This window comes from Phyllobates terribilis, unplaced genomic scaffold (genome assembly GCF_046119375.1).
Source record: "Phyllobates terribilis strain yellow unplaced genomic scaffold, ASM4611937v1 Scaffold_2__4_contigs__length_985480577, whole genome shotgun sequence".
Classification (NCBI taxonomy): domain Eukaryota; kingdom Metazoa; phylum Chordata; class Amphibia; order Anura; family Dendrobatidae; genus Phyllobates; species Phyllobates terribilis.
In genome coordinates, this window is record NW_027362762.1 from 83,089,603 (window position 1) to 83,116,258 (window position 26,656).

The window sequence follows — 26,656 nt, forward strand, 5'->3', positions numbered from 1 at the left end:
CCAGTTCTCGAGATAGATGGGACACGCATCTGTTGGACATTTATTACATGTCCTGTTTAATATTCCATAAAGTTCCCAAATGGGAAAATCTTTAAAGAGCATTTTTTATAAATATGTTGTTTTTTTTTACCTGGTATAAATGTCGCTGTTCTCCTGAATCCGGCGTTGTTTTTCTCTTGTTCCTACGCCTAACCGTTCCTGAGATATGGCCCTCTCTTCTTCTGCTTATAAATGTAATCTTTATATACAAGTGGGCATGGCCCTCAACCCTTCTCTTGGTTACCACGCCCAGTTGACAAAAACTATATACAGAAAAGAGGAGGCCATATCTCAGGAACGGAGAAGCGCAGGAACATAAGAAAAACATCGCCGGATTCAGGAGAACAGCGGCAATTACGCCAGGTAAAGAAAATGATAAGTAACAGGACCTCTTTAAATAAATACCAGCAACTGTATCATACTTTGTATTTATAAGTATTTCCTGGATTCTATGTATTAAATTTAACTCACTTATCATAACTGCCTTTATAAGCTTCACTTGTCCTATCAAACACAGTCTTACATTTATTATTATTTTTGTACAGCAATGTGTATTAATATTTAGGATGATTACAGGCTCTGCTCCTGATATCTATTGCATTATATCATGTGTCCTGTATACAGTATTGTACTCACTATATCATTGTGCTCTAATGTTGTTGGTTTTTTTTACTTTATGTATTTCTGTAAATAATGTTTCCACTATAAACTGACTTATTTTATATTAACACAAGCATAAAAGTGAACATATAATAAACATAATACATTTTAAACCTACACGTGTGGTTCTCTGTGTGACCATATAATTGTATTGTAGACTCTTTAGGGGTGGATCCATCTGTTGGACCTGACTGGCTAACCAGGACCAGTTTATGACGAGTCCTACCCATTAGTCCCAATTAATAATATGATAGGCAAGGCACATGTGCCATAACACCGGCCACGGCAGCTATTATGTGGTCCCATCCTTCTTCTCTGGAGGCAGGTAACATAAGCTGTTATCAAAAATTGGTTCAATTAGGATTTCCACCCTTTTTGTTAGTTATTATAATAAGGGTTTGCCCACCTTTTCAGGACAATTTTTATTTCTCACTTAAATGCACGTATTTGAGGATAGAAATAATTTGTGCAATTAAGTTTCATTAAAAATTTTGCACCGTTTGACTTTTCCATATTGCTGGCTGCAGAATGAGTTAACTGAGAAACCATCAGTTGCCGCAAGGTCTGATGGGGAGTCTGTAACTATTTCATGTTTTTTTTTAGCTCCTTTCAGCTGATTTATACACACAAACCTCATCAAAGTTGAACGTGCAGCAAAACATAGAGTCTGTGAAAGCCAAACACTGCAAAAATTTTAATGAAACCTAATTACAAAAAAAAATTTAACACCAAATACAGGCATTTCAGTAAAAAAAATGTCCTCAAAAGTGGTCAGCCCCAGACAAAACAAGTTATTTCGCTTTTCCCATCTTCTCCATCTGGCCCAGACCACCAAGATGACTTCTCCAGCCAGGACTCATTTTGCTTTTCACCTTTTTAGCACCGTCCTCATCAATTCCCAACAAACTGTCCCCCAATTCTGTGCTTATTGCTGCCCCTACTGTATTAGGTCATACCCTGAATACTGTACTTGGTGTATTTGTACTGTCCACTTTGTGACCTCTAGATAATAATAATTCCCCATGTGTGCCCACTTGACAGCTATAATCCCCCAAGTGCCCTTTAAAGTAATACCATGATTGCCCCCTTGTAAAGTAATAATACACCCTTGTATTGTAGTGATGCCCCTTAAGTGCCAACTTACAGAGTAATAATGTTAGTGACACTTTATTAAGAAATGACTTCCGCATAAAATACCTCCTGAGTTCCCCTTTAACACGTAATGATGCCCTATAATTGGTCCCAAAAAGTAATGATGTCCACTTAGTAATTGCTAATGCCCCCTGAGTGTCCCGATAAAAAATTGTAGTCACCCCAAGTCTCTTGACAAGCTCACCGGCCAAGACTTTTCCTCTTTTGTGCCAACGACTTCTCAAATAGGTGGAATAAAGAGCTCATTCCAACATGGGGGCCCACCGGAGGATTCTCCTGTTCTCCGGAGGGTCAGTCCGAGCCTGGGCCAGAGGCCCGTAGCAGCTAACGGAGGTAATATTTTGATTGGTCCAACATGGCTCAAATGGGAGAGTCTTTTTTTTTTTTTATTCTAAATTTTTATTGAAGAAAATTTTAGGTTTTACAGAATATAAAATGTGACGAAAATAGAAATACTGATATAGAGACACATAGCATGTTTCACTAAAGACAATTTGAACCAGTTACAGAACAGTGAATCATTGACCGATAAGACTAGCGAATTATGAGATACAGTCATTTAAACACTTTTGAAGAACAATAATCTCAAAGGGGTAAAAGACCTACAAGACTTACAGTAGACAGGGTAGGGGGAGGTAATGTTGAAAGGGTGAGGAGAGGATTGATTCAGTTTAACCCCTTAAGGACCTTGGGATTTTCCTTTTTTTTTCATTTTTGTTTTTTGCTCCCCTTGTTCCCAGAGCCATAACGTTTTGATTTTTTGGTGAATATGGCCATGTGAGGGCTTTTTTTTTGCAGGACAAGTTATACTTTTGAACGACATTACTGGTTTTACCATATTGTGTACGGGAAAACGGGGAAAAAAATTCCAAGTGTGGTGAAATTGCAAAAAAAAAGTGCAATACCACAGTTGTTTTTTTTTTTTTTTTTTACCACCTAAAACTGACCTGCCATTCCTATTCTCCAGTCATTACGAGTTCGTAGATACCAAACATGTCTAGGTTCTTTTTTATTTAAGTGGTGAAAAAAAATTCCAAAGTTTCTTAAAATAGGCGCCATTTTCCGAGACCTGTAGCGTCTCCATTTTTTGTGATCTGGGGCCAGGTGAGGGCTTATTTTTTTGTGTGCCGGGCTGACGTTTTTATTGATACCAATTTGGGATAAATCTAATGGTTTGATCGCCCGTTATTGCATTTTACTGCAATGTTGCAGCGACCAAAAAAATTCTGGCGTTTGGAATTTTTTCTCGTTATGCCGTTTACCGATCGGCTTAATTATTTTTTATATTGATAGATCGGGCGATTCTGAACGCGGCGATACCAAATATGTGTATGTGGTTTCTTTTTTATTATTATTTTATTTTGAATGGGGCAAAAGGGGGGTGATTTAAACTTTTTTTTTTTTTTTTATTTTTTTACTATTTTTCAAAACATTTTTTTTACACTTTCTGCATGCTTCAATAGTCTCCATAGGAGACTAGAAGCAGCAGTTTTCTGATTGCTTCTACTGCATACAGGCGGTGAGCAGATCGCCTGTATGCAGGAGAAATGCTCATGTGCTATGAGCGCCGACCACTAGGTGGCGCTCATAGTAATCTTTACATGACAACCACAGGGGTCTGCTTAAGACCCCAGGTTGCCATGCCTACCCATCGGTGACCCGTAATCACGTGACGGGGTCACCGATGGGCGGGGCTAATGCCGCGCTTCCGGCTAGGCGCTGTTAAATGCCGCTGTCAGAGATTGACATCGGCATTTAACTGGTGAACAACTGCGGGTGGATTGCGATTCCACTCGAGGCTGTTGCGGGCACATGTCAGCTGCATAAATCATGGGCAATAAGGGGGCAGTCCCAGAAAGTAGTACCTCTATCTGAATTACATCTCCAACATAGTGGAGGAATAGTTGGATCCATTTGATTTAGTTGTTCTGGTGTATAATACCAGTAATGTAATATTTTATATTGATTTTCTTTGTATGTAATACAAGATGCTGTAGAATTTGCTCTGGATCAAACAAGTCTCCACTGCACATATCCCAAAGATTTTCTAAAATAGCTCTCCCATTTCAGCATGTATGGGTGTCTAATTAGAAAACCATCTTCAGGATGCTGTAAAATACCATATATATCACAGATCCGGACCCGCTCTACATAGACATTCAAAGGGAGTAGGAATGGAGACCTGCAGGGAGCGAAACAAGGATTCGGAAGTAAAATTATTTAATATTAATGTATTGGAATAGGGAAACGTTGTGTACAGAAAATTTAGACTTCATCTCGTCATATGGGAGGAGATTCCATGTTAGTCGATTAGTAATATCTGCAAAGTTGAATAAACCAATATTATTCCAAATATTTGTGAAAGATGAAATCAAACTGTCTGGAAAGTGTGGGTGGAATAGGAAAGAGGTGAGGGGTGAATTTGTAGATGACAATTACGCAAATTGACTCTTCAGAGAAAAAGAGGACTTGAACTCTATAGCGCCACCTATTGGAAGGTGACAATTTTACATTTTTTGGAGCATGTCTTCCATATGTCTCTAGTTAGGATCATTGGGCCTAATAGTTCATTTGTAGGGGGAATGTAGGGTCTGTTCCAAATTAGAGAGTTAGGATGTGAAGGTGCTAGCCAGAGTTCTTCTATCTCCATCCACTTCGTGTTGGCCGGTTTAGATGACCAAACTGGGATTTTCCGTAAGTGCGTGGCCCAATATATAGTACACAAAGTGAGGAACGCCCAAACCACCTGAGCATTTACTCATCAACATAATTGAACGCGCGATTCTATGGCGTCTATCTGCCCATATAAACCTCAGGGCGGATGCTTGAAGCGACTTTAACTCTTCAATTGGGACAGGTATGGGTAACCTTTCAAATAAATATAATAGCTTTATGAGAACAGTGATTTTAATTGCAGAGATGCAGCCAAACATGGATAAAGGAAGGGACATCCATCTTATCAGGAGGGAGCGAATCCCTTTGTAAATTGGTAGGAAGTTACTTTTGTAAAGAGTTGAGAATGAAGATGTAAGATTAATTCCCAAGTACATAAGGGAATCATTTTTCCAATGATAATTGAAATTAACACGGAGGGGGTTCAATTGGGATTCCCGAATGTTTGTTGGGAGAGCTTCTGTTTTAGTTGTGATCCTGAGAGATCACCATATTTTGCTAGTAGATTAGGAAGATATATATGGGGATTAGTGAGAGTTAGGAGGATATCATCTGCAAAGAAGGGAGAGTTTGAATTCTCTCTCTTTTACCCATATTCCTTGTATATCCGGATCAAGTCTGATGGCAGCGGCCAAGGGTTCAACACATAGGACAAAAAGTAAAGGCATAACGGGCATCCCTGTCTAGTACCATTCTTCCATTCTTTATTATAAATGGTTTGGGAGAGCCATGGGAAAGCCTAATTGTAGCAGAGGGTTTAGTAGCGTATAAACCTTCAATAGCCCTTAAGAATGGCCCTTTTATACCATAAATCTCCAGAGCTTTGAACATGAATGGCCATCTCAAACGATCAAACGCCTTTTCTGCGCCAGGCTTAGAAGTAGAGCAGAATGTTTAGATTTTTGGACTATATCTATAAGATCAATTGTACGTCTGGTATTGTCGCCTCCCTGCCTAAAATGGGATCTTTATGGATCAATGATGGTAAATGTGTATTTAAACGAGTTGCAAGTAATTTAGTAAATATTTTAATGTCTGAATTAAAAAGGGCTATAGGTCTATAATTTTTAAAGTCCAATCTATCTTTACCCGGTTTAGGAAATTAGGGTGATGTAGGAATGTAGAATAGAATCAGGGATAGGAGATCCATTTGCAAAAGAGTTAAAAAGGGGAACTAAGGTGGGAAGGAGAATATCCCGAAAGGTCTTATAATAAAGGTAAGCTAAACCATCTGGGCCTGGTGTTTTCCTATTTGGTAGGTGTTGTATAATTGCCTCAATCTCTTCCTTTGTAATATGTGTATTTAAAGCTGAATTTGCCTGTGTTGAAACAGGAAGGTGACATGATTTTAAAAAGGACCGAATGAGATTATCCCTTGTGGAGGGGTTAGCCGTTAAGGCATTAGGAAGGGAATATACTGTAGTTGAGAGAAATATTTATTTTGGATCATACATTATCAGATTTTTTTTTATTATGTAGTGCATAAGGTGAGGATTGTTTTGTGTGATGGGGGAGTCTTTTTAATGTTTAAAGGGAATTAATGGGCTAAAATGACACCAATTACTGCTTTTACTATAGTATTCTTTTTAGTTCTATACGACCGTGTGAAGAACTACTCCTAGACCTTGTTATTGCTTTGAATACCACTTCCTCTTCGCGATGGAAAAATGGCTAGACGAGGATTTTTTTTTTCTGCCTGCTCCATGTGACTATTACACAATGCCGTCCACACAGGAAAGCAGCTGAGCTTTATCACCGGCGCACATTACTAATCAGCTACATGAAACACTTGTCAGGGATTCGTTCAAAGAGCCGGAGGTTACACGTAATCAGTAAGAGAGTCCGGCCCGAAGCCGCACAATGTGGGCCTGAGGTATGTTCTGGACTAACCGAATTTAATTAGCACGTATCCTCCTTATACAAATCTATTCTGTACAAAATAGCTTATTTAGACTTACTAAATCTTATAATTATGCAAAAAAAAAAAATGGGTAATGCAGCCACCAGGACTGAAATCATGACAATAGTTGATTTAAAAATTATTAAAACTTATTCAGTATAAAATATTAAAAGAACATACAAAAATCCCAACATACAGACACACAAACAAACTGTTGGGTGAGCCATTGTAGAAACCCCAGTGGTAACTGACGCGCCCCCTGGGCCGTGGGGTACTCGGTAGCCGGGCCGGTCGATGCTGGGGGATGTCACAGTGGCTGTGACCCGGTCCGTGACCCAGGGCGGTCAATAAAAGGGGAATAAAGAAAAGGGAATATAGTTTTTATATAATATTTGTGACGCCACCTGTGGTATGCGGCTATATGGAGCCGCCACTGCGGTGCAGATCCTCTGGAGCTGATGATGACGCAGCAGAGTTGGGACAGCTCTCCACAGGCAGAGCTTAGCTCCAGGGCAGGAAATGGTGATGTTATAGATGTTGCTGTGCGGTGTAGTGCAGGGGATGGCACAGATAATAACCAGTCCACAACTTAGGCTGCGTGCACACGATGCGTTTTTCATGCGTTTATGCAGCGGAATTTCCGCAGCGGAAACACATCAAAAACGCATGGTAATCCGCACCCCATGGTCCCCAATGGCATTCCGCAATGTCAATGCACATGCTCCGGATTTTTCCGCAGCGTTTCTGCAGCGCTCATAAATCCGCAGCATGTTCATTAATTTTGCGGAAGCGCCGCCATTGACTTGCATTGAGACGCATAGAATCCGTGTCTGTACATTTGTACAAGCGGATTATACGCGGTTCAATGTGCGGATGGTACCCAGTTCTGGAGGAGAGGAGACTCTCATCCAGACCTGGGTACCATTGTACCTGTGAAAAAAAGAATAAAATAATAAATAAAGTTTATATTCACCTGTCCGGCGGCCCCTGCAGCGCTTACCTTCCAGGACCTGAGATGACGTCGCGGTCATGTGACCGCAGGCTGTCTCGCGAGATGCCGGCAAGCCAGGAAGGAACCAGGAAGGAGCGCGACGGCACACGCGGCGGCATCGGAGGTAAGTATAGCTTTTATTTTTTTATTTTTACGGTCACACTGTATAAATCCATGCTGTTTGCATGGATTTATACAGTGTGACCTAGTTGTCAAGCACTTTCCAAGTGATGCTACCGACTGGTCTTCCAGATGTTCTGGAGCCTCTGCAGCTTCCGATGAGGCCGCTTGGAGAAAGGTCAGGACCGGTACCACAATCGCTCTCTTCACCTGTGTCCAAGACCAGGGAAATGCTCCAAGGACTGTCTGGACCGTTTCTTCCACCTCTTCTGTGGGCTGAGGGCTGTCTTGGTCTTCTTCTTTGTGTTTCAACCGTTCAGGACATATCTTCAAGTGGTCTCTTGAGACTGCCGCTGAAGTTTCTCCTCCATCCTTACTGATGAGGCACACTTTGGTGTTATCGTAATTCGAGAGTAGGATGGTGTATGGCTCAACCTCCCACTGGTCATCTAATTTATGGACTCGTCTCTTCCTCTTAAGTACCTGTTCTCCAGGTGATAAGGGAACTGTTTGTGCGTGCTGATTGTAAGTTTTCTCCTGCCTGTCTCGCCTGGGACAAACTTCTTTCCACACATTCTTGCACCTTGCAGTATTGTTGCTGCAGCTCCGTATCCCAGTCTGCATCTGGTGATGTTGTCTCAGGTGATAATACTCCCATGTCTAAGTCAATGGGTAGCTTGCCAGGTCTTGTTCTCATCAGGTAGGCAGGTGTACAGTTGGTGGAGTTCACCGGGATGTGGTTATATAGATCCACCAAATCGGGTAACTTCTCTGGCCACAGGCTACGTTCTTTAAGGGGCAACGTCTTCAACAGGTCTATCACCACCTGGTTCATCTTCTCGCACAACCCGTTGGTCTGGGGATGATGCGGCGTCGTCTTTATTTTCTTGCAGCCGTACAAGTTACAGAATTCCTGGAACACTTCTGCTTCGAAGGCTGGACCTTGGTCGGTAAGCACTCGTTCAGGGTAACCGCACGGGCAACAAAAGTGTTGTTGAAACGCTTTGACTGCCATCTGAGCCTTCTGATCTTTCACTGGCACTACTACCAGGAATCGGAGTAGGGGTCTACTATGGTGAGAGCGTAGACATAGCCTGACCGGCTTGGGGCTAGCTTCACGTGGTCCAAGGCTACCAGTTCAAGTGGTTGTTTGGTGACTATGGGCTGCAAGGGAGCCCTCTGGCTATCGCGGTCTTTCCGTCTCAGGTTGCATGGACCACATTTTCGACACCATCTCTCAATTGCTTTCCTCATGCCAACCCAGTAGAATCGCTCACATAGCAGGACTTCCAACTTCTTCCACCCGAAGTGTCCTGCTCCATCGTGGTACGCTTCTAAGACCATTGGCGCATCCCGCCTCTGGACTACCACTTGCCAGACCAGTTCGTGTGTCCGGGAGTTGATACTTCTTCGACACCGCTTTCCCTCATAGATGAACAGTTTGCCCTTCTCCTTCCACAACTGATGGGTCTCCTGTGGAGCATCTGGATCAGGGTGCGAGTCAGCTTGTGTCAGCAACTCCTTTACCAGGCGGACAGCCGGGTCGCTATCCTGCGTCTCTGCCCATCCATGGTGGGGAAATGGGTTGAATGTGGCCTCTCTGTTGGCGGAGCCCTTGTCCCTCACACAGTGGGAGCACTGGGTCACCCCATGAAGATGGAAAGTGGGTAGCTCTATCTCCTCCAGCTCTTCCGGGTCTTCTCCCCCATCTGGCAAGTTGGGCATCCTGGACAGCGCATCAGCATTAGTGTTTTTATGCCCCGCCCGATACTTGATGGTAAACAGACAGTCGGGCCATCCATCGTTGCTCTTGGGCACCAAGCTTCGCAGTCTCCAGGTCCGTCAGCAGGTTGTTGTCCGTGAAGACTGTAAATCTGGAGGAGGCGAGGTAGTGTTTGAAGCGCTCTGTTACAGCCTAGACTATGGCTAAAAACTCCAACTTGAAAGAACTATAGTTGTCGGGGTTCCTTTCCGTGGGCCGGAGCTTCCTGCTGGCGTAGGCAACCACTCTCTCTCTGCCCTGCTGTACCTGGGACAGCACCGCTCCCAATCCCACGTTGCTGGCATCCGTATGAAGTATAAAGGGTTGGCCATAGTCGGGGTAGGCCAGGACTTCGTCTCCAGTAAGAGCTATTTTCAGTCGAGTGAAATATTCTTCTTCTGGTTTACCCCATTTGAACGGAGGTTTCGGGTTCTTGGCCTTCTTGGACTGGCCCACTAAGAGGTCCTGCATGGGTGCCGCTATCTTGGTGAAACCCTTAATGAATCTCCTGTAGTAGCCTACCAGCCCGAGGAACTGCCGTACTTCCTTGATAGTGGAGGGTCTTGGCCAGTCCTTGATCACGGTGACTTTTTCTGGGTCTGGTGCTACACCTTCGGCGCTTACCACATGACCTAGGTAATGCACCTTGGGCTTCAACAGGTGGCACTTGGACGGCTTTACCTTCAGGCCAAAACCAGATAGGGCTTCGAACACCTCGGCCAGGTGCTCCAGGTGGACTTCATATGTCTTTGAGTAGACAATTACATCATCTAGGTACAGCAGGATGGTTTCAAAGTTTTTGTGTCCTAGGCAACACTCCATTAACCGCTGGAAGGTTCCTGGGGCGTTGCAGAGCCCGAATGGCATGCTGTTGAACTCGCTGAGGCCCATTGGTGTTGTAAACGCGGTCTTTTCTCTGTCTGCCTCTGCCACGGGAACCTGCCAATACCCACTGGTGAGATCCAAAGTGGAGAAATAGTTAGCGGATCTTAGTGCAGCTAATGATTCCTCAATTCTGGGTAATGGGTAGGCGTCCTTATGTGTAATGCGGTTAATCTGCCTGTAATCAACACACATCCTCATTGTACCATCCTTCTTTCTAACGAGAACTAATGGAGCTACCCAGGGGCTACAACTATCTCTGATCACCCCAGCCTCCTTCATCTCCCGTAACATTCCTTTGGCACATTGATAGTGAGCTGGGGGTGCAGGCCGGTACCTCTTTTTAATGGGTAGATGATCTCCTGTGGGGATATGATGTTGGACCCCTTTTACCTGCCCAAAGTCTAGTGGGTGTTTGCTGAAGACTCGCTCATATTCTTGGACCACCCGGTATACTCCATGCTTTTGTTGCAAGGGGTGGAGTCAGTGCCCACTTGTAGCTTCTGACACCAATCCCCCATCTGCCTCTTGGAGCCATTATCCAGGCAAGGGCAAGGGTTCCACTGTCTTTATTGCGTTGTTACTGACAGTGAATAGCTTAGCAAGGGTAGCATACCGGGGTAAATGGACCTCTTTCTCCCCACAATTCAGGATGCGTATCGGTACTCTACCCTTGCGAACATCGACTACCCCCCTGGCTGTCAAGATGGTGGGCCTACTGTCGGAGTACACGGGTTCTACCAGGGCCTGATAATCTTGACCCCTGAGACCTATTGCTGCCCGACACCATATTAACATTTCACTCCTAGAGGGCATTGCAATGGGGGAATGGATCACTCATTCTGACACTGACAACTTCTCCTCCAGACAGTTCTACCTGTTGTCTTTTCATCAGGGCTCTGATCTTCTTCTGCAGAACTCGCTGCTGACTGGAACTGGCAGTCTCTGCGACCTGTTGCAACAAAACAATTTCTCCAAGACAATTTTCTATCACATTGGTGCCTATAGTTATCATAGGATGACTTTCTCGGCGATCAATATCAACAGTAATCATTCCTTGTGATGGCAATTCTACTCGGCCAACTTTTATGGTCACCTCTTTATACCCCACCTGAGGCAAGGGCTGATCATTGCTGGCATAGATGTTAAGATGTTCATCTGGACGGCGGGTAATGTCTGAATCAGTCCAGTATTGTTTATAAAGGATATATGGCATCGTTGTCACCTGGGACCCAGTGTCCAGCAGTGCGTTCATCGGGATGCCATCAAGCACGACAGGTAGGACCGGTCGTCTTCCCACGTACTTGTCTCACCAGCTTTGTGGGCCTGGTCTTCTTACTCCTGGGGGTTGGCCCTCTGCCCCAGGGGTTGCTCGTTTTAACTCACAGAATCTTGCGAAGTGCCCCGCCTTTTGACAGCGGCGGCAGATGGGTTGTCCGTCCTGGTCGTAGCGATCGCTGTTCCTCCCTCTGGTCGGTGGAATCCTTCTCTGCCGTCGCCACGGGACGTCATCTGGACTGCAAGCCAGCTGGATCCTTTCCTTTGGAGACACTTGCAAGGCCTGCACAGTTTTGGTTAGTGTAGCCATACTTTTGGTCAGCTCCTGGACCTGAAGGTGCAGGTCTGCAGAGGGGTCATTATCTAGGGTCTGCGCGTCAGCCTCCTCAGGTGCCGGGGAAAAGGACGCCACCTCCTGGTGGTATGTGATAGCTGGGCGCCGGAGGAATGCAGTGTGCCACCTGGGGTTGGTTCTCGTAGCACACGGATGGCTTGGTCTTTAAATTGCACAAAGTCTAGATCAAGGTTTTGCAGAGCCATAATGCACAGCTGTGTCCGGTGGGCGTTAGACAGGAGCCCCTCGATAAACTGCTCAGTTAGCAATCTGTCCTCATCTCGCACACTGTTGAGGTCTACCTGTTTAATGGCCCGCAGCGCCTCCTGTAGGTTTAGAGCATAGTCCCGTACACTGTCCTGCACCCTTTGTTTGCACCCGTAGAACTTCATCTTAATTTCTGCTGCGGTGCGGGTGTCAAAGGTATCTTTCAACCGGGCCAGTATTACTTTAACAGTTCTTTTGTCCCTACCTGGCCAGGACTTCACCTCTCTCTGGGCTGCACCGATTAGCTGGCCTATGAGGATGCTGACTTTTTGCTCTTCAGACAGGGGGTACACTTTAAACAAACTGCGCAGTCTCTCCTCAAAGTCGCTCAGGGTGTGCGACTCCCCTGAGTACTGGGGCAACCACGCCGCCCCTGGTATATATGGCATTGATAATGCCATTACAGTGGTGGCGGCCGCGCCCGCGGCCGAATTCTCTCCCAGGTCGGGCATCTTCCTCCCCCCTAGTGAACCTCAGCCAGGTCCTGGGTTTCTGCTGACGTACCAGTATGCTGCTCTGCAGGCGGGAGGGATCGCTTACCCGGCGGTTCCGGATCGGGGCCTATTGCTTCCCCTCTGCGGACGGCAAATGACGTGATGACACAGTTCAGTAAAGTCTATGGCACACAGGACCCGGTTATACCGGACTTCGTGAATCCTGTTTTGACGCTAAGTTGACGCGCTCCCTGAGCCGTGGGGTACTCGGTAGCCGGGCCGGTAGATTCTGGAAGATGTCACAGTGGCGGTGACCCGGTCCGTGACCCAGGGCCGTCAATAAAAGGGGAAAAAAGAAAAGGGAATATAGTTTTTATATAATGTTCGTGACGCCACCTGTGGTATGCGGCTATATGGGGCCGTCGCTGCGGTGCAGATCCTCTGGAGCTGATGGTGACGCAGCAGAGTTGGGACAGCTCTCCACAGGCAGAGCTTAGCTCCAGGGCAGGAAATGGTGATGTTATAGATGTTGCTGTGCAGTGTAGTGCAGGGGATGGCGCAGATAATGACCAGTCCACAACTTAATGGCGGTTTCTTCTTATCTTTACTTGCGATGGTTAGGCAGACCGGGGCACGGGTACTAGCTGGTAGTAGAGGTCCGTGCGGCCTGGAAGCAAGTTGGGAATCCACCTCGCCAGGTGAAGTTGTAGACCTTCCCTGTGCACTAATCTCTTTGGCCCTGCTGCTTAAAACTGCGCTGTGGCCCTTGTCCCTGAGTAAAACGTCTCTGTGCTCACCCGTATGGCAGGCAGCTCGGGCCCTCCTGGAGTGTCGCTCCCACGTGGCGGTGCTGGGCCCTATGTGCTGCTGAGCCTCCGGGCGTCCGATGGGGCCAGGAGACCTGCAGTCTCCTTCCCTCCGGTTTCTGCTGCTGGGCCTTCAGTGCCCCACAACCTCGGAATCCGGTGTCCGGTTCTTCTACGCTCCTCTCTGGGGTGAACTGCCGTGCAGCTCCACTCCCTAGGTCTTTCCTCGTCGCTGTCCTGTCTTCAACTCCTCTCACTAACTAACTAACCCCGCCTCCAGATTCCAGTTGCTAAGGGGAGGAGCTCCCCTTGCTGGTCTGGAGCCAGGAAAGTGTTGCATACCTGATTAGGGGACCCCTGCTTGCTTCCAGGCATGGCATCACCTCTTGTGAGGAGGGCAATACCACTCTGGCAACTGGACTCCTGGGGTTCCACATTACCCCCCCCCCCATCATAGGACATGTATGTGCAAAGTAAGCAATAAGAATTGTATATAAAGTACAATATCATCTGGTCACATAATGTCTATAACCATATAGCATATCTCTCAGACAAAGACACAGAAAATAAAAGTAAAAAAAAATATATAATGAGTAATAAAGAGCTCTCCCACCAAACATCCAACACGTGTTTCGCTAATGCTTCATCAGGTGTCAAACAGTGGTGGCTGGTCTCTTATGGAAGAAGCGAAGCGCTTACAAGCTCTCTGCTATAGAACTTGTAAACACGAACCTGAAGGTGGCCATATCGCCGGATGGATCCAGCCAGCTTCAGTGCCCCAAACCACCTCCGATGCTGCGGAGGCAAAGTTGCCTCTAATAGCAGCATCAGAGAGCACAAAGTTCAGGCCATCGGCTTAGCAGTGCTGCTGGTCCTAACTGTTAATCCGAAGGGGCACACCGATCTCCAGCAAGCCGGAATCTGGGAGGAAGGAGAGCAGTGCACTTCTGAAGACAAAACAGGAGACAAGCCCTTTAATGTGTCATGCCATGATTTGCATTACATCCAGTGTTTGCATGGGTTTCCTTTCACACACTCCATAAAAATCTGATATTTTAAATTGGATTGAAGATTAGGTTGTGAGCCCTAATGGGGACACGGTTAGATGCACAATATGTTGGTGCTATGTAAAAGAAAAAAAACAACTTTTTTTTTTACAGAAACTCTGATAGTAAAAAAAAAATTGAAGACATATGAAATTACAGTAGCTGTAGGTGTTGCAGGGGTAGCAGTATTACCCAGGACCAAGTGCTGGGGTCCCCAAACTGTGGCTCAGGAGCTACATGTGGCTCGCAGGCCCGTGTTGTGTGGCTCGCAGGAGTTTGCCAGCTTGATGCGTTAGTGCCAGGTTTAGGAAACCGCTATGAACAGACGGTCTTCAGCTGGTGACTTCTGGCCTACCCTGGATGCATGAATACTGGTGGAGAGGGAAGAATAAATCAACTAAACTTGAGATAGGATGGATGGTGCTTGAAGCTGGGTGTGATAGTGTGGTGAATGTGCTTGATGCAAGAATACCGAAAGGGGGGTAAAGTGGGAACCGCTGCATTTAAGTATCCAGCTCTGGGTGTCACTATGGTATAATTGTGAGCCCCCCCTGAATGCGGATCACAACCATCTATCAGAGCTCAATGTGGCTCTCGAAGTAAGAAAGGTTGGGGACCCCTGTCCTAGAACCTAAGAAGGTTCATGGACCAATCAATGATTTCAGAAAAAGACATAGAACTAGTCGAACTCATCAAACCGCACAAAATACTTCTCACTATTCTATGTCTATTTTCTGAAATAGTTCTTTGGTCTGCTATTTTTGGAGTAGTGCACGACTATGTTGGCAAAGGCAATACTAAAATATGCATAAGAAATTAAGTTTACGATATGTCAGGAGAACCATTTTCCATCTCTATTTTTGGGGTTTCCCAAAAACCTGTCTACTGCCATAGACGCCAAAAGTTCCAATTTTTTGTAAAAACTTCAGGCAAATCTGAGGATGTCCCAGGCCGAAAGGAGACTGCGTCTACACAAGTCTGAAGCCTTACTTTGTTGTGAGATAGTACCAGCGACATGACTCAAATGGCCCAACATTGACAACAGCAATTGTGGCGCCCCTGAGGGTTCAGTCGCCACAGGGGTACTGCACCTCAGATAGAGGTGTGGTATCTCCTCTTGCAGGTAAGGATGGAGCATCACTCAGGACCTCACTTCACACTCAACACTACACCACTCCTGTCCTGCAGGGGGTCTAAATGCACCAGGGTGCTGCCCCGTTCCGGGATAGAGAAGATGGGGGGAACCAAGTAGTGGGTGAGGGTGGAGGAAACACTTACAGGAAGCACTTATAGAATCATATATAATATATGGCCATCTTAAGTTCAAGGTCCTTTGATTGTGGTCTTCTGTCAGGGTCCAGCAAGAGTCTGTAGCTGGCTGAAGATACACGGTCCTCGCTCTCTGGCCTAGAGACGAGGAGCGGGTCAGAGTTAACAAGTGTCTCTGCCCGGTCAGGGTCCTGTTCTAAGAAGGCCTTGGAGGGGAGCAGAGGAGATAGGCTCCACAGGCAAAAGGATCCCAAAGGGATACGGACGGAGCGGAGTAGCCACCTGTATTCTTCATTCTGGCCTAGCCAGAGGGATTCCTGCTGCAAAAGGAGTAACCGGCCCCCGATATCTGACTTTATCACTTCACGTCTCAGTCAGAGAAGCCCAGAGGCTTAGTGGATCCCAGGGGGATACGGGCGAAGCGGAGTCGCCACCTGTATCCTTCAAACTGCGTTTACCCAGTGGGACCCGGCCTTACACCACGTTCATACCACACACAGTCAGGAGAAGACTCAGTGGGAGAACTTACTAAGGAGAGGAGCACACCAGCGGGGTCTCGACAGGTGCTCCTGATTTACCTGGGAAGTGCTGAACCCCCTTCCTGGTGGCCGCAGTACGCCGTGTGTAGCAGAGAGAAGTTTTGCGGCTGAAAGTTCATCTAAAGTAAGTAAAGACCCGGATGATTTCATTCACCGCCTCTGCTTGTTTATTCCTGCGCGGCACTGCACCCACCATACTTCCACACAGTTCATCAAACAATGCCCTGAGGCCTACTCCGCCTGTGGGGAGTAGTACCAACCAAGCTGCCAGAACATCAGCCTCAGAGGACTGTTGCAGCGCTGGTGGCCTTCACCAGAAACCACAGGTGGCGTAGTCGAACAACCACTTATCCAATAGCCCATTTATTTTTCGTGTGACAGCCCTGGGCACGGACCGGGTCACGGCCACGACGACATCCCACACCACCACCATACAATGGCCCGGCACCGAGTACCCCACCGCTCAGGGAGGGCGAGTCACTTAAAACTGGCATAGTCGGCAGGATTGCGTGCCCGCAGCAACGGAAGAAGATAATCCCCATTGCCGCCGGGTACTGTGCGCCTTTCACAAAAGACTGTCGTTACACACTCAATGTGGCGCCCGCCCAAGAAGAACGGACGCTATTATGTGCAAAAACAACAGCAACCTAAGACCTCCCATCGTGGGCCTGGCTCCCCAATGGCGCCAAAAGTGCCGACCGCCCCCTCCAGCAGAGACTGTCCGCATAGTAGTGTCCGTCAAGAAGGATGGGACGTCCCAAGGAGTGCCCATCAGCCAGCCGCCCTGGAGCCGCCCCAAAAAGAGGAGGAGAAGAAGACCGCACCTTGCAGCAGAGATGGATGCAGCCAAGGAGAAGCCCTCCGTTGCTGGTCCACCAGCTGCCACCTCACTCACTATGGAGGGAATCCACCTGACCGCGGAGGAGGCCTAGTTCCTCCGCGGTGAAATGCAGGATCTGACCCCGAGGGTCGAAGAGGCCCAACGACTGGCCGCCGCCGAATGGAGAGAAGAGGTGCTGCGGAAGATCAAGGCTTGCCGCCAGAGCTTGTCGCGCCTGACCATTGAGGCCCCAGCCCAGACGGAGGAAGCCCAGGAGGCCCTGTGCAGCCCAAGAGCGGGTAAGAACGAAACCCCTATCCCAGGCGCGGGACGCACCGAAGCCCTCCTAGATCTCCTGCCGTCACCCCTGTCCCCGGGCGCCATCGTTTGGGAGCAACTCCTGGCTCTGGAGGCCGAGGCCCAAGCCACCGCCACTGCCGGAGACCTGCTATGCCTCCCGACTCCCGGTCCGGAGAACCCTGCACTCACCTGGGTGTACACCTGCCCCAACCCGGACTGGTCCGCACCAATAGAGGGCCCGCAGCGACCCCCGCTATTGCCGCTTCCCGCACCTCCGGTCGCCTGCCCGGCGGCAGAAGAGTTTGCCTGGGACAACCGGGGGGGGGGCGACCTGATGGGCTTCCCCCGGGAGACCCAGTCCGAAGCGCGGAGGCGGGAGGAGACCTGCCGTAAGGAGCTCCTCCAGCTCGACAAGGAGCGGTGAGAGAGGAGGATACACTGTAAGCGCCTGGAGGTGCGCACCAAGGCTGCCAAGTCACAGGCCCGTCAGGCGGAGGTCACCCGTCCAAGGCCCCGGGAAGAAGGCCTTATCGTGCGCTTTCACCAGGAGGCAGGATGGGGCTTCATCCGTAGCCCACAGTTCAGCCGGGACGTCTTTGTCAACCGGCGGGACGTCGAGCCGCGGCTGGAGCAGGGCCACCCTGGCCGGAACCTCTACCCGGGTGATCTAGTATCCTACATCCGCCACCACGGGGAGCGTGGGTGGTATGCCCTGGATGTACACAGGGTATTCAAGGAAGATGCCCCCACGCACCTAGCTGCAGAGGACCGGTCAGGCTCCGTTGGAAAGAATGAGCCTTTTCCCCGGTGGGGATACCATTGTTAAGCAGCCCCGGAGGATGCACCTCCCTGTTGTTTGGACTTTTGTTTTCATGTTCTTTTTGCACCTGGATCATTTGAAACAAACACTTGTCCCTGCGGACGCTGCGCATGAGACAGACTAACATTGTATATAGTTTGCACCTATTTAGGTGCCCCTATTGGTTTTATGCAAAATCACTTCTACCTCTGACCTCAGAAGTAAAACCTGTCTGGTGTGGCTCTACTGGAGGTCCAACTCGGGATCTCCATGCCCTGCAGCTACCCCAGGGCCTACGTTGAGGGTTTTGCGCAGGTCCCTCATGCTGCTGAATTAGCACTTTCTACCGTACTTTCTACAGTATTTTCTACATGCATAATGTCTCTTTAATGTTTTATATATTTAGACTATACATATCTTGCCACGTTAAAAGTGTCCAAACCTCCCATAAAGGGAAGATTGTTTTACTGTTTACAAAAACATTAAAAAATGTGAATGTCTGTACCTAATACTTTGCTCTATTGCAGCCCGCGGACGTGCTGTGTTTCACCAAGGGGGAATGTGGCGCCCCTGAGAGTTCAGTCGCCACACGGGTACTGCACCTCAGATAGAGGTGTGGTATCTCCTCTTCCAGGTAAGGATGGAGCATCACTCAGGACCCCACTTCACACTCAACACTACACCACTCCTGTCCTGCAGGGGGCCTAAATGCACCAGGGTGCTGCCCCGTTCCGGGATAGAGGAGATGGGGGGAACCAAAGATAGGGGGAACCAAGTAGTGGGTGAGGGTGGAGGAAACACTTACAGGAAGCTCTTATAGAATCATATATAATATATGGCCATCTTAACTTCAAGGTCCTTTGATTGTGGTCTTCTGTCAGGGTCCAGCAAGAGTCTGTAGCTGGCTGAAGATACACGGTCCTCGCTCTCTGGCCTAGAGACGAGGAGCGGGTCAAAGTTAACAAGTGTCTCTGCCTGGTCAGGGTCCTGTTCTAAGAAGGCCTTGGAGGGGAGCAGAGGAGATAGGCTCCACAGGCAAAAGGATCCCAGGGGGATACGGACGGAGCGGAGTCACCACCTGTATTCTTCATTCTGGCTTAGCCAGAGGGATTCCTGCTGGGCACTGCACCCACCATACCTCCACACAGTTCATTAAACACTGCCCTGAGGCCTACTCCGCCTGTGGGGAGTAGTACCAACCAAGCTGCCAGAACATCAGCCTCAGAGGACTGTTGCAGCGCTGGTGGCCTTCACCAGAAACCACAGGTGGCGTAGTTGAACAACCACTTATCCAATAGCCCATTTATTTTTCATGTGACAGCCCTGGGCACGGACCGGGTCACGGCCACGACGACATCCCACACCACCACCATACATTGACCCGGCACCGAGTACCCCACCGCTCAGGGTGGGCGAGTCACAATGCTGGTAACTATTCCACTACCTGTGTTATAACATGACCAGGTTTGGACCAAGTTCTTGACTTTCCACTAGTCTGTTCATGACATTTCTTCCACCTTAATCTTCTCCCATCACCTGTGAGTGATATTATTGAGACGTGGAAGCAACTGCATGAACTCAAGCCAAGAAGTGGAAACCCCGTACCGTTACAGAGCGGGGGGCCGAGTGCTGAGGAGCAGAGGGCAGAAAAGTCACCAACGCTCTGCTGACTCCATAACTGCAGAGCTCTTCCATATAATAAGTGGATGTCCATCCAGTTGAATGACCGAAATTTAATATTACACGTGAGGATGGCCGCAATTCCCTTGAGCAGTAACAGCAGGTCACCGGAGGTCTCGGAAGCTAAACCTCGGCAAACAGCTGCTCTATCTAACTTCTAGGGCTACTATTAGTATATTTCCTGCTGTAAGGAATATTTTTCCAGGACACTTACTTTTTGGCAGAAAACATGACTCTTACAAAAAAAAAGAAACGTTTGGAAGCAGAAGAAATGCTCCTAATGATGTTTATGCACAGGTTACACCGCAATGCTTCGAATTTCTACGAAGCCTTTGAAGGAGCTTCCAGAAAACATGAGCTGAATTTTAGATAAGCATTTTTGGCAAAAGTATTTACCTTTACAGTAAAGTAGGCGGCCGTTCTCTTATCAGTGTTATTATTAATATAGTGGTGCATGGACCGAATACCGCTACACTTCTAAAAATATAGATAATATTTTGGACAAGTTGGCAAAACAACAGACGGACCAATAAATAAGAAGCATAAAATTGTGCTCAGTTTGCAGAAATGCAAATGGTGCATCAAATATTAGACACTTATTTACAGGGTTGTCCGGTCAGAAGATATTGATGACCTATGAGCAGAGTAGGTCATAAATATCAGGTTTGTGAGGGTCTGACAGCCAGCAGTCAAATCAATCAGCTGTTATCATCGTCAGCTGTATCTCGCACCTCCGTGCAATACGTAGAGACTAGTGATGAGCGCAAGTGCTCGTTACTCGAGTGCTCGGGTATGCACTGAGTATCGCGGGAGCTCGAGTGACGTGTTTGCATCCCCGTGGCTGTTAGACAGCCACAAAACATGCAGGGATTGCCTGACATACACGAGCAATCCCTGCATGTTTTGTGGCTGTCTAACAGCCGGGAAACATGCGGATGCGGGGACGCGAACATCTCACTCGAGCACCCGTGATACTCGGTGCATACCCGAGCACTTGAGTAACGAGCACTTGCGCTCATCTCTAGTAGAGACCTCTGCCGGGTACTGAAAAATGCCTCCTATACCACTGCTCCATCTCAGCATAGCGCAAGTGAATGGGAACACAGTGCAACTTGTAAGGTACAACGACCACAACAACCAAATTGGATGGAACTTTTGAGCCTCGCGGTTCACAGTGCAATCCCATTCACTTGCACTATGTAGCAACTTCATACAGGAATCTTCGTTGTTCAAAGTCGCCGTGTAGATTTAGCCTAAGTCAACATCGCGCCCAGCCCTTAGAATATATGGCGCAATTTTGCAAAAACTGAGACATTTTACTGTGATTTTTTTGGGCAAATGGGTCAATAAATCTCAACTTGACCACTTAGTGTGAATATAATAACACCAGGGTCTGTTTTTTGTTTTAACGTAGATTTTTTTCAGACTGAAAGTGAACATTAAAAAAAAATCACTTAAAAAAATATATTTTTGATGAGTTTTTTTTACTTAAATTGATTTTCAAGTCAAATCTGTAGCATTTTTTTCCAAACAGAAACGCCTGAAAAAATGACACGTTGCTTCCTTTTACCCATGGGATAAAAAGCACTATGTAATTAATAATTATTATTATGTAAAGGATGTAAATAATAATTTTTTATTATTATTATTATTATTATTATTATTAAAGACGTGTTCTCCCGTTGAAATCAATAGGAAGCTTATTAAAAGAGTAGTTGAAGCCATTTTTAATTTGGACTTTGGAGCAGAACGTGCTCCAAAATCCCCGTCAAGAACAGACTTGTCACCAGTTTTCGCCAATAATTCTGTTTATTGTGCGTTATAATAGTCAAAGTATTAATAGTAGAAGCGTCAATTGCTTTAAATAATAAAAATAAATAATTGTATTTATATAGCACTAACAATTGCTTCTTATTATTTGTATTATTTTGTATTATCTGACATAGCAGCATATGGGGCAAATAGGGGGTGGATGCCCCACTTTGGCTGGGCGTTATGGCGCCACAAAACATGGCAGTATAATAGAATCAAATGCGGTTACATTGCAACCAGAAAATGGCGAGTGAGGTTTTTTTTCTGTATTGTGGTTCATAGCAACAGTCAAAAATAAAAACAGGGACCATAGCAACCACTCACAGAGCAGCTTTCATATTTCAAGAGCAGGATACCAAATAAAAGCTGCGCTGTGATTGGTCGCTACGGGCTGGATGTGTGTGGCGCGCCCTCTAGCGTCAGTCCTCCCCTCCTACATCAGTCCCAGCCCAGAATCTCGTCTCCGTTTGTTGAAATCTCGCGAGGTTTGTTTCAGGAAGTGGTGAAGAGCCGCCGGCCGAGTCCTCCTACTTGTCAGTGCGGGTGAGGAGGGGGCAGGAGCCGGGGAGGGATTGTCCTTGTGTCTGTGGGTGGTTAGGTGGGAGAGAAGGGCGCTCCGGGGCTCTGTCTGGGGGCACACTACAACTCGAGCACAATAGCAAGTTGTAGTTTCCTTGTAGTTTAGGAGAGCCAGCGCTCGTGTGCTGTGATTGGACTACATGTCCCAGCAGCCTTTGCGAGACCTGTAGGGGTGCTGGGACTAGTAGTGCATATAATATTGAATGTGTATGTATATATATAGAGAGCAAGTCATTCCATCCCGTGGGGTGTAAGAAAAAAAAATAGTGAAAACTAATTTTTATATTTTGTTTTTAAATATTTATTATATATTAAATATTATATTTATCAAAATTAAGGAAAACTAGAAATTTAAATTGCTGCTTTTTTTTTCCTATTGAAAAAAAACATATTTTGGTTTGGCCGTATCATAACAGCCCATATAACGAAAATATCAAACTAATTACCCCAAATGATAAACCATGTCAAGAAAAAAAAAACCTCCTACCATTATTATTTCTGTTATTTCTTTATTTTTTTTTTGTGTTGTTAAGGCTCCTCCACCAAAAATGTAATAAAAAGCAAGATCATACCCGAAACAGTATTTATTTTTTTTATTTATTTTACTCATTTATATAGCGCCATTAATATAAATCAAAACTGTCATTTTATAGGGGTCCATTGAGCCAAAATGTAAAAAATAAAAATGATGGGTCTCAGAAAATTGCGGTGAAAGTCTTTTTTTTTTTTTTTTTTTACAAAGTTCTTAATTTTTTCTTTTTACCATTTACCGTAGATAATAATAAAAGTTTGGAATCACCAGAATTGTACTAACCTGGAAAATCATGTTTTGGGGTCATTTTTACCGCACAATAAAAGTTCTAAAAACAAAATCCAAAAAATAAAGTTGCAGAATTGTGTATATTTTTTTCGCAGTTTTTCCCAGTACTTTTTATGGTATCAGTCAGAAATAAAACTCAACTCCACCCCCCAAAAAAACAAACAAGTCCTCATTTGCTCATGAGGTCAGAAAAAAAAAAAAAGTTATGGTTCTTGGAGGAAAATAAGGGCCAGATTTTTTTGGTTAAAGAGAACCTGTCAGCGGATATATGCGGACCCGTTTACGGGCGGCACGTGTCAGGCACTGGCTGTACGGTCTCCGCCAGGTATGTGTGACGCTGCGGCGTTTCAGAGAAACATGGACCGAGCCGCATGGGAGACTAGTCGACTGGGGGGTCTCCGGCGGCTTCTCACTGCCCCCATGGAGTGACAGTCTTCTCCCTGCTTCCATGTATAGGGAGAGACCTATCAGTGCAGATTAGAAACCTTCTAGGTGCTGTGAAATAGAAGAAGCAGCCTGCTGGGAGTTGTAGCTTCACACCAGCTGGAGATCAGCGCTGTCCTGCGGTGCATCGTCTCTGGTCCCTTCTGTTTTGTATGACACTTGTGGTCACCTTGGGAAAGCTCAGGGTTGGGTTAGTTTGGAGGCGATCACACCCTTTATAAATATACCTCTACATTCAGCAGTATCTCTCAGGGACAACAAACCTCAGTCTGTCTTCTGTGCATCACCGACAAAGAAACCGGTTTAGCGAACAGAAATGTGTGAGTGGGACAGTAAGAAGCCATAATAACACCTTTACTGTCAACAGGACCGAGGAGGAGGAGGAGGATGATGATGATGTGACTCTCCCGCATCCCAGATACGAGTTCCCTGCACAGACACCACAGTAGCATTTACAAAGGTGAGTCTGTTAAAGGGGTTATCCTCATCTCCTAGCCAGAGCTGGCAAAACTTAGCCTGGGGGAGCGCAAGCACTCCTCACCAGCCTGTAGGCATCAGCCATTATTTAAAGGGGTTGTCCAACCGCGGCCCTATCTTTAGGATCAAGATTAGATCCATAGGGGAAAACGGGGCACACCAAGAAATCATCGGTGATCATTGATTGCGGCAGACGACCGACCGTACATAGTGTTCAGAACCGGGACACTACAGCTCCATACACCGATACGGCAGCTCAGCTCCTATTGGAAGTGAATGTGACCTGAGCTGCAGTACCCAGGAACAGCCACTACACATCATCCAGAGTGGCGCTCTCTACACTGTTCGCTTCTGGCTGCAGAAGCTGCTGTGATCGTCTGGGGTTCAGCAGAAGATAGATGTATCGGCTTTATAGTTCATTATCAAATATGGTGTTTTTTTAATGTCTTTTCAGCTGTCATCATGCTTGCCGGGATGGAGGAGCTGCTGCTGCTACCGGGAGAGGTGGTTAAAGACATGGGTGAGGCAGACAGTATTTCTAATGCTAGGGCTACCCGGTGACTTTGGCTCCGACACAGGTATCTATGGCCGTGCGACCTATGTGTCACTGCGACATTGCAGCACAATATAAGTGAAGGGGGTCACACTGTTATCCCTGGGGTACCGTGACAAGCAATCAGTACAAAGTCCAACCGGGTTTGATTGCGACTTGCTTGTTGAGGTAGCCAAGGCGGCCCAATTTACACACAGATCTTTGACTGTGCAGCCTTGGTTGCAGCAAAAGTCACCGTGAAGCCCGCAGCCTAATTGTACTTTGGCACAAATGTCAAAAAAACTCCTTGCTCACCTTAAATGGACAGCAGAGCCCACATTTGGCCTTGGCTATTACTCCCAGCCCCATGCATGTGCATATGGAGAGCAAAGGATTGGGCATGTTGAAATCCAGCATGGCCAATCCTTCTATAGTCCGACGTCTACCATCAGGGAGACTCTGAACAAGTCGGTACACATTCGTTGCTGTCTCAGTGGTGGCCTAATTTGTGTGATCACCTATAGAGCTGGGGCACCCAGGGTTATAAAGGTCCATAATGTGACACCTGTCATTTCCTATGTATCCATACTGAACGCTCACTGGTGCATTATACAGACCTCGAGGGTCTGTGAGTGCAGCCGTACAGGGTCTGGGTATACTGCTTCACTGTGTGCGTGAAACTTTATTTGGAATTTTGGGTTATTTATCTGGTAAAGGGGTTGTCTCCAAAATGCATGTATTTGGGGATAAAAATTATTTTTGCAGTTGGTTTCCATTAATAATGTTGCACCGTTCAGCTTTTACAGGCTTTTCATTTCCTGCACATTCATCTTTGATGTGGCCTGTGGGCATAAATCAGCTGAGAGCAGGTTAGAAAAAGACCGATAGAGTGAGAAACTGTCCGGTCAGACCCTCAGAGCGATCTCACTGATAGATTCTCACTTACCTCATTATGCAGCGAGCAATAGACACAGAGGCTATAGAAGGCAAGCAGTGGAAAAAATGTTAATGTAACCCATTTGTAAAGATGTTTATCTCCAAATACATGCATTTAAGTAAGAAAGAAAATATGTCCCATAAAGTGGACAATCCCTTTAAGTTGCATTTTGATATTGACTCCTTTTATTCTCTCTTACAGCGAAGGACATATCTTACATCTGTCCGTTCACGGGAGCCATACGTGGGAGCTTCACAGTCACCAACTACAGACTGTATTTCAAGAGTTTAGAACGGGTACGTTTATAGGGGTAAAATCGAAAAACGTGAAGCAGTGGGTCAGAGCAAACTCTGCCTGTCTGAAAAATGTGAGCTGGAATCTGACCAGTTAAACAGTTTTCAACAACTCTACTTACTGGCGTTTAATAGCCACCTTTAGGCTGGGGCTATACAGCGACTTTAGCAGCAACGCACGTCTCATCACTGAATGCCCCATCTACATTTCAGCACAATGCATTGGGTTGCATCGCCTCCCGTAAAGTACCGCAACAAAAAAGTTGCAAAAAGTCAAAATTGGTTGACTTTTTAAAGTTACAGTACCTTGCAGGTCGCAATGTGACCCCATTCACTTGTACGGGGCTGCGCAATGTAGCAGGGGCATACAGCGATTTATGGCCTCAAGATCTGTGTCACTACCAAAGTCACCATGTAGCCTGACCTGGTCGTGCAATGGTCACGGCCCAGATAACTGCGCTGAGCAGCCTTGTATCCATCATACGATCAAGACAGTTTTTATCCCCGAGAGTAAAATATTGAGTGACAGCAAGCAGAGATCTTGAAGACAGTGTAAAAAAAATAGAAGATAAAACATAGCGAAATATTTTACAAAGGATTAATATGCTGAAATTAGAATACAACTTTAATGTTAGACAACAGATTAGTGGGGATAAGACAGGTGTAGCTAGATAGGATAGAGCATGTTGAATTTCAACATGCCTGATCACGTTCCTATAAGAAATAACTAGTCTCTCCCTATTAAGATCACATGCATGCTCTGCCGAGCTCAGCGTGCATGTTTACTTCTCGAATGAGTGTCCTTCTGACATATCTATAGGCACCTTTTAAAGGGGTTAAAAAAACATGGCTGCTTCATTCCAAACACAGTGCCACACCTGTCCACAGGTTGTGTGTGGCATTGCAACTTTGCTCTATTGAAGTTGCAATACCAAAGACAACCTGTGCTCAGGGGTCCTTGTTGCCGGACCCCCTTCATTTTTGCTTTTATAGCTCTGCCATCCTGTGCTA

At 46.5% G+C, this 26,656-nt stretch overlaps 1 protein-coding gene across 2 annotated transcripts in view; it reads left to right on the top strand.

Annotated features, from left to right (window-relative positions):
* Window positions 1-6,281: 6,281 nt before the first annotated feature.
* MTMR2 (myotubularin related protein 2) overlaps window positions 6,282-26,656 on the top strand; it is a 48,806-nt gene continuing 28,431 nt past the window's right edge. Inside the window, exons 1-5 of one of the 2 annotated variants that reach the window (XM_073662162.1) lie at window positions 6,282-6,397; window positions 18,599-18,705; window positions 23,774-23,866; window positions 24,338-24,403; window positions 25,554-25,648. In XM_073662162.1, the coding sequence (XP_073518263.1) occupies window positions 24,346-24,403; window positions 25,554-25,648 (153 nt within the window). In that variant the 5' untranslated portion in view covers window positions 6,282-6,397; window positions 18,599-18,705; window positions 23,774-23,866; window positions 24,338-24,345. Of the gene's footprint in view, window positions 6,398-18,598; window positions 18,706-22,035; window positions 22,107-23,773; window positions 23,867-24,337; window positions 24,404-25,553; window positions 25,649-26,656 lie in introns of those variants that run through there. The other variant, XM_073662161.1, reaches the window with a different exon arrangement.